This window comes from Gavialis gangeticus, unplaced genomic scaffold, assembly GCF_001723915.1.
Source record: "Gavialis gangeticus isolate Ggan-Ray unplaced genomic scaffold, GavGan_comp1, whole genome shotgun sequence".
In the NCBI taxonomy this organism is placed as follows: Eukaryota; Metazoa; Chordata; order Crocodylia; family Gavialidae; genus Gavialis; species Gavialis gangeticus.
The window spans coordinates 17,848,053-17,855,286 of NW_017728996.1; the positions used below are offsets into that span (position 1 = coordinate 17,848,053).

The 7,234-nt window shown below is 51.2% G+C and overlaps 2 protein-coding genes across 3 annotated transcripts in view; one reads left to right on the forward strand and one right to left on the reverse strand.

Annotated features, from left to right (window-relative positions):
• Positions 1 to 5,947, forward strand: part of FANCI (Fanconi anemia complementation group I) — a 61,174-nt gene extending 55,227 nt beyond the window's left edge. Inside the window, exons 30-36 of the mRNA XM_019504072.1 lie at positions 392 to 576; positions 973 to 1,029; positions 1,114 to 1,173; positions 1,477 to 1,563; positions 2,712 to 2,807; positions 3,392 to 3,517; positions 4,967 to 5,947. Of these exons, the coding sequence (XP_019359617.1) occupies positions 392 to 576; positions 973 to 1,029; positions 1,114 to 1,173; positions 1,477 to 1,563; positions 2,712 to 2,807; positions 3,392 to 3,517; positions 4,967 to 5,032 (677 nt within the window). The 3' untranslated portion in view covers positions 5,033 to 5,947. The remainder of the gene's footprint in view (positions 1 to 391; positions 577 to 972; positions 1,030 to 1,113; positions 1,174 to 1,476; positions 1,564 to 2,711; positions 2,808 to 3,391; positions 3,518 to 4,966) is intronic.
• The window catches only part of POLG (DNA polymerase gamma, catalytic subunit), a 44,627-nt gene continuing 42,627 nt past the window's right edge, over positions 5,235 to 7,234 (reverse strand). For both annotated transcript variants that reach the window (XM_019504074.1, XM_019504073.1), the window contains 2 exons: positions 6,557 to 6,717; positions 5,235 to 5,484 (listed from right to left, as the gene is read on the reverse strand). In XM_019504074.1, the coding sequence (XP_019359619.1) occupies positions 5,420 to 5,484; positions 6,557 to 6,717 (226 nt within the window). In that variant the 3' untranslated portion in view covers positions 5,235 to 5,419. The remainder of the gene's footprint in view (positions 5,485 to 6,556; positions 6,718 to 7,234) is intronic.

Here is a 7,234-nt window from a genome sequence, read left to right on the forward strand (position 1 = left end):
CACTGCTGTGTGGCAGGAGGGGGGCACAAAGTGCAGACCACCAACGCTGTCCATGTGGCAGGGAGCAGGGGGCCATGGGCTGCCAGTGCTGCCCCCCCCAGGGGGTGGGGGGCACACACTGCTGGCACTGAAGTGGCAGGGTGCCTCTGGTACAACTGGCATGGCAGGCAGATGGGGATTCTGGGTGGGGGGGGAAAAGGAGGGAGGGACTGAACATGTGCACTATGGGATGGCAGAAGAGTTACTGTGCACTTGCTGCCTAGGCCATATTGCACTTTAGTTCAGAGAAGGGGACTCTTAAGTCCATTTATAACAATGTTTGCACCCATTTGGTTTTCCTGTTGTCTGTGGGAGTGCTGGTGTGTGCTTAGGTGCCAGTTTCTCTCTTTAGAAGACTCTTCTCAGACATCAAACCAGATCCAGTCCCTGGAGAAGGCCATAATCCTGCAGCTGGGGACACTGCTGACTGCTTATCACGAGCTGGTGCAGACAGCCCTCCCTGCAGGGAGCTGTGTGGACACTCTGCTGAGAAGCCTCAACAAGACCTACACTATCCTCACCTCCCTTGTCAAACACGTGAGTGCTCCTGCTCTGGACTGGGGGAGTGGGAAGCGTGTAAATCCATTTCCTTGTCCCCCACAAGTTCACAAGGACTCCTGGCAGCTGACAGAGGCTCCTCTGGGGACTGGGACTGTCAGCATGATCCACTCACCACCTGAGAGTTCCCACCCTTCTCTGGTAGCTGGCCTGTCCAGCAGCTCTCAGGTCGCTAGGTGATGACAGTAGTGGAAGTGGCAGAGGTGAAGGGAAGCCTTCTTCCTGCTGCCTTGTGCTGCTTTTGGCTAGCCCCTTCAGGCTGCTTTCACCTAAATTCCCCCTCCCAATGCTCAAACTGCCCTCACCTGGAATGAGAGGGTGAGGAGGATGAGGGGGAGTGTCTGGGAGAGACTCACTCTTGTGACTTCTTTACAGTATCTCCAAGTTTGCCGCAGTGCCCCAGGCACGATTCCAGGGAGGCTAGAGAAGTTGGTGAGTGTCAGCCTCTTGGGGTTGTTGGGGGAAGAGCGTACTCACAGTACGTGCAGTAACCTCAACATCTCTGCTCCTGCCCAGGTGAAGCTCTCAGGTTCCCATTTGACTCCACAGTGTTACTCCTTCATCACCTACGTACAGGTAGGAGGACTATATATATATCAGGCTTAGGATGCACTGGTAGAGTTGTAGGGGTGGGAAGCTTACTTGGTGCTAATGGCCTGTTTTTGTAAGTTTCTGAAGCCATCAGAATTAAAAGGGAAGTGTCTTTCTGCAACCTTATGGTTTTGGCAATCCTAGGATTCTTATTCCTGAATCAAAGCCCATCTGTCACTCAGGGAGCTGACAGCCAGCTGGAGAGAGGGAAGACTCCTCTGCTCTCGGTTGGCTATGATCTGTTCTTGCCAGCCCTGTGATGCTGGGTCTTTGCATTTCTCCCTTCAGAACATCCATAGCGAAAGCCTAAGCTTTGCAGAAGAGAAGAAGAAGAAGAAGAGAGAGGATGAAAGTGCTGTAGTTGCCACAGTCATGGTGAGGCTGCATTATGCTCTGTTAGGGTTGCCTTGGCTGTGGTTGGAACAGCAGCGCGGTCAGTTCTTGTGGTGGTCTCCGAAAACTTGTGATATCTGATGGCATCTTACAGTCCAGCTTCCTTATGGGGGGTAAATGCACCAAGACCTCAGCTTTCACTGAAGTAAAAATAAAGTTTCCAGCCCTCCTCACTGGAGAGAAGTGACCCTACTGCATCCTATAAACACAAGGACTGAAGCCAATAGCAACCAAATGTGGGTTCTGTCTTGGTACCGAACTGATCTTTGATCACTTGGAGAAGCTGATACTGAACAGAAAACTGCTAGCATGCTAGAACTCGCTCTTTAGGCTGTTGAAGTGTTTTTACATTTGTTAGTAAGTTGAGAAGGGTAGGACACTTGATTCAATTAAAACCCACCATGTGGGAAAGTGGGAGGGAGCTGGAGTGTTAGTTACATTGGTGTAAAGCTGCTAAAAAGTCCTGGCCCCACAGGGCCCTTAGTGACTTGTGCTCTCAGCCGTCACAGCATCAGACCCTCCCACAACATTAGGTGAGCAAATACTGCGATGGCTAAAAGCCGGCAGGATAGAGGACAGAAGCCTTCCTTGCTGAACCTGAATGTCCAGAAGCACTGCCAAGAAAGGGAGATGCTCCTAGAGTGGGATGCTGCCTCCTTGATGAGGACCAGGGAGCAGAGGCACAGACAAACCAACCTAGGCAGGAATGCACCAAGAAGCTTGGGAGTGTGTTTCTGACAGGAGGGTGCTGCATGGGCTCCCGGCATGGCACAGCTGCCAGAGCTGCCTCTCCAGCAGGTCATGAGCAGGCAGAGGCAGCTCCCAAATGGCTTCTGGGCCAGAAAGCTTATAACCAGTGCTGGGCAGCCAGGGCACTGGTGAAGCACTGCCCACGGTCTAAGCGTGCCCTGGGCAGGGAAAACCAAGGTCTTTGGAATGTATTTGCTACAAGTGCCAATGGCTTATGCTTAAGTGAAGTTTAAAATCTCTTCTGCCCTGGTCTTTGGAGCCAGATGGTAGTCTGAGGACTCTACAAACATGTGCACTGGGGTATTGATGCCCTGGGTGTTTGATACTGTATGATGCTTACTGTGAGGCTCACTTCCAGGCCCTCCCATTTCTCCCTGCAGGCCAAGGTGCTTCGGGAAAGCAAGCCAATCCCAAACCTCATCTTTGCCATCGAGCAGTATGAGAAGTTTCTTATCCATCTCTCTAAGAAGGCAAAGGTAATCAATCAGCTCTGCTGTGATCAGAGGGCAGGGGGCAGCAGCATTAATGCTCAGTGAGTACTGTTATCCCTCCACTTGCTACTGGATAGTGACACTGATTTTAAAATGTAAGTCAGCCATCCCTGGAGAGAATAAACCATGACGAGGACCTTCTCCCAAACTCCAGCCACAGGTGGAGAAGGGCAGACTTGCCTAAAGCTTGGCCACCTTGCACTTCCTTGTTGAGTTCATGCCGTGGCTGTCCCTGGTGCCTTCAAGAGCAGCTCATCCAGGGCGCCACACAGCATTCAGCAATGCAAGGCTTTGGCTTGCTATCCCCAATACCACACCCTTGTTCTGTTGATGGCTTTGCCTATTGGAGAATGGGGCTGGGGATGCTGGACAGACTGATGAAGGAAGTGGTGTGTGGCAGCGTCGTGCTGTACCCAGACTTTGCACCAGTCCTATGCTTTGGTGGTGAGAGAGGTGAGCAAGGCCCCAGTCCCAATGCTACAGGAGGGTCAGGCATTTCAAAGCAGTACAAAGGAACAGGTGTGGTTGCATCACAGACTTTGCAATGCCCCCTTCCCCATGGCTTCTAGGTGAACCTGATGCAGTACATGAAGCTGAGCACCTCCAGGGACTTTCGCATTAGCACGTCCACATTGGAAAGCACGCTGCAGGAGCACAACACGGAGGAGGCTGAGAATGAGCCAGACACCAACCAGGTCAGAGCTCTTGTGGGGGAGAGGCTGCCTGCGCCTGGAGCTCCTCTCTACTTTACAGTGAGAACAGTGCTTAACTTGGGGGCATGCTGCATCAGTGCAAAGTGCAGCTTCCCTAGCACTGTCTTCACTGTATCAGCCCCTAACTTAGGGTCATCTGGCTGTTTAGGCAGTAAAATATCAGAAACAAGCAGGGGCCTGACCAGTGCTGTAGCCCATGCTGTTTCTGAGCCTTTATAAGTTGCCTTGACTTGACACTAGAAATCAAATTGGGATGTTCTGTGTAAAAACGTAGTGAAAGCCCAGCTGTTAACACTGGACTTCTATCTCTAGGTTTGCAGTGCAGGAGAAAAACCCACTTTCAAGGAAAGTGGGCTTCTGCCCCCTTACCACTGTTCATGTTGTGGGTGGTGGGCTACAGGCTTGTCAGCATTCTGTTTCACTGGCTCTTCCTAGTTCACAAACGTACTGTTTAGCACAGCTTTTCTGGCCCATGTAGATTAAGCCAGGTCAGGAGTGAGAGACATCTTTTACTACACGGTTGTCAACCAGGGGTATGTGCACCCCTGGGAGTACTTGGACTAGTCCTAGGGGGTATGTGCGAGCAGGTGGGGATAGAGCACTGCTGCCTCTTAGGAGCGGGGCAGCAGCACCCCTCTGTGGAGTGGAGAAGCTCACACATGGCAGCTGCTGCTGCCACACCCCAGCCCTGCTGGGAAGTGGCAGCGCTGTCCCCACCCCCCTGCACACAGTCCCTACCTCTGTATCTGTCCACATGCTATACACCCCCACCCCCAGGATACTTATGGGTTTTCAACCTTTTTTAGTCTGTCTTGGAAGTGCTCTAATACAGGGTGGGTGGGGGTAGTATGTGGCTGGGAACAGTGCTGCTGCCTCCCAGGAGCAGGGCAGGGTGGGGAAGCTCACTGGGTTGGTGTGTGGTGGCTGGGGCTGCCATGTGCAACCTTTCCCACCCTGGCTTCTGGGAGGCAGCAGTGGCGCTCTGTCCCCGCCTGCCTGCATGTACCTCTGGTTCACAGCCACTGCTCTAGTGCTTCAGCCCAGGTATGGACCATGCCAGGCTTGCTCCCCTTTTGCCCAGTACTGAAGGCAGAATAATGTGGTACTTCTGAATCATCATGAAGGGAACCTATGCCCCTCTGACTGCATTGGTGTAGGGCTCCACTGGTCACTTCTTGGGAGACTTTAAGTACTGCAGCCCTGTTGTGATAAAGGGGATGAAACAAAGCCACTAAGACTCCAGCTAGAAGGGCTAATTGGTCTCAGCAGTTAGGTCCTACCCTTGGGACACTAGGTTCCCTGCTGTCTGTGAGAATACTCCAGTTCAGAGTCCTGCATCAGTTGTGGAAAAAGAGGAGCTCAAGTTCAGTAAACAGACATGGGTTCTCAAAAGTAATAAAACCATTCTTCACTTTATTACTCTTCTTTTAGACTGGTACAGCTGAGCAAGCCAGTGAGAACCAGGAACCCCAAAAGAAGAGACAGCGAAAAAAATAGGCCTCCTTGGGCAAGGAACTCTCACTTAGCACAGCTGGCACTGACTGGACTGTTGTAGGCACAAAGATTGCTCTGGTACTCCAAGCTTATGCTCAGGACCCCTCTGGGGGGCTGTGTTGGCTCTCAGCTGCACAGGCAAAGGAAGGTGGATTTTAGAACAGGTGGCATTCGGTAGACTGGGAATCGCTCCAGAAGCTTGTCTCTGCCCTTAACCTGTGCTGCTGTTACAGGGCCCCCTCCCCAGCCTTGGTCCTTCACATCAGAGCAGAAAAGAAGCGTCAAGTGGCCTGGCTCAGGGCCAGGAGACCTGCCCTGTGAAAACCACAAGCATCAGTACTCCCTGCAAATATGACAGCTGGCTGGAGCCTCCACTATCTGTCCCCAGTTTCATTTATTTTTCTCCAGTGAGCCTCTGGTTATTTCAAGAAGCTGATATATATCGAGAGCTTCACCTGCAAGAGAGTTGAATGTTGTTAATTCCTTCCAGCCTAGGCACTTTTCTGCTTTGGCTTTGTTTTGAAAAGAGCAGCCCCCCCTTCCCCTGATTTACAGCATTTAGTACAGAAGCCCTAAAATGCCCTCTGTTGCAGAATACAAGACCTCTGCCCTGGGGTAAAGGACAGAACCCAGAAGCTGCCTGAGTGGGAAATTAACTTCCCCTCCGTGCTGAGCTGGGAGGCTGAGCTGTGTAAAGCTGCTAGGATCACATAAAAAGGGTGAAAGCAAGACAGCTGTTGGACTTCTCGGGCTTGGCCACTGTTCTGTTGTATTTCTGCCAACCTTGCTGACATGCACTTGGCAATTTTACTTTCCTCGGTTCAGAGGGAGAATCCCCCTTCTTACCACTACAGCTGAAGTCTTTTCCTTAAGAATGCACTTTGCTTTTTCCCCCAATAAAGGTTCATTAAAAGGAAATTGTGTAGCGTGTTTCAGACAATAGCTGAACCATACATGTTTCCCCCTGCCTGCTCCTTGTCCCAGAGCCATCCAAGCAACGCTATTTGTCTTTTAGTGCCAGGAACAGTGTCATGTTTCAAGAAATAGTTGTCAGTTACCTCTGACCTAGGGGCTGTTTAAACACAAACACTCATTTGCACTAATTATATGGTGTTTGTGACAAGTGCTGAGAGTAATTACTACTTCCCTGGATTGGTGGGTCTGAGTGTGGCAAGAGAAAGGCTTCAGCTTGGGGCCTTTGCAGTTTTCTAAACAACTGTGCTAAGCCAGAAGGGTCAATGGGAGGAAGAGAGTGCAAGAGGCCTAAAGAGCTCTTGGAGTGGCTGTCATCACATGAGCTGAGGCTGCAGACAGCGCCAGTGTCATACTTTGGATTCATAAACAATAGCCCCACCTAGCCTGGAAGGCATCTTTTTCCAAGAGGCCTCCAGAATGGTGCAGCTAGAAGAGGCACCACAAAAAAAAGCACTCCCTTACTGCCTGGGGGCTAGCTGCTCAGACCCAGGTGCTCTGTAATCAGAGCCTGTGGCTTCCAGCGCATGGCTGCAGGCTACATGGGGTACCTACCTGGCGAGATGCCGTATCTCTTCTCCATCCCACTTGGATTCGATGGGGTTTTGCAGTCCATCGTCACCTCCTTCCTTAAGCACTGATCAATATCCACGGTGCTGAAGAAGGCAACAGACTGAGGTAGATCCTGCAAGCCTAGTTTGTAGGCAAACATGCACCTGAAAGAGCAAGAGCCCCTGCACGTAAATCCTTGCCCCCCAAGAAACATCCCCCTCCTTCATGCCAATGCTGCGAGTGAGGGCCAGCTCTGTGGTAATAGTCTCAGGCTTACAGGGAGGCTCAGTTTTGTGCTTTCACACCTGCTGGCCTTTCATTAACCCAAATTCCATGTTCCGCACAGATGAGATGATTTCTATCCTCAAGTATCCTAGTGGGTGGGACTCTCATTAAGGCAGGCTGATTGCCCTAAGAGCTCCTCCAGGACATGCTGAGTACCAAGGTCTGTGCGCTAGGGGCTTTCTTTTTGTGCGGACTGTCTATTCCCACTTTCTGTAGGCCTGTTTCTGTACTGCCTGAGAAAAGACAACGTGACCTGTATAGGAGCCTTAAGGCTGGTATCTTTTCCTGCCCTCAGCTACAAGTCCTGTTATTATAGATATGGATGCTGTAATTGGATCCAGCCCAGTCCAACCCAGAAATAGCACCAGGGGCTCTGTCAGTCAGTACTAATTATTA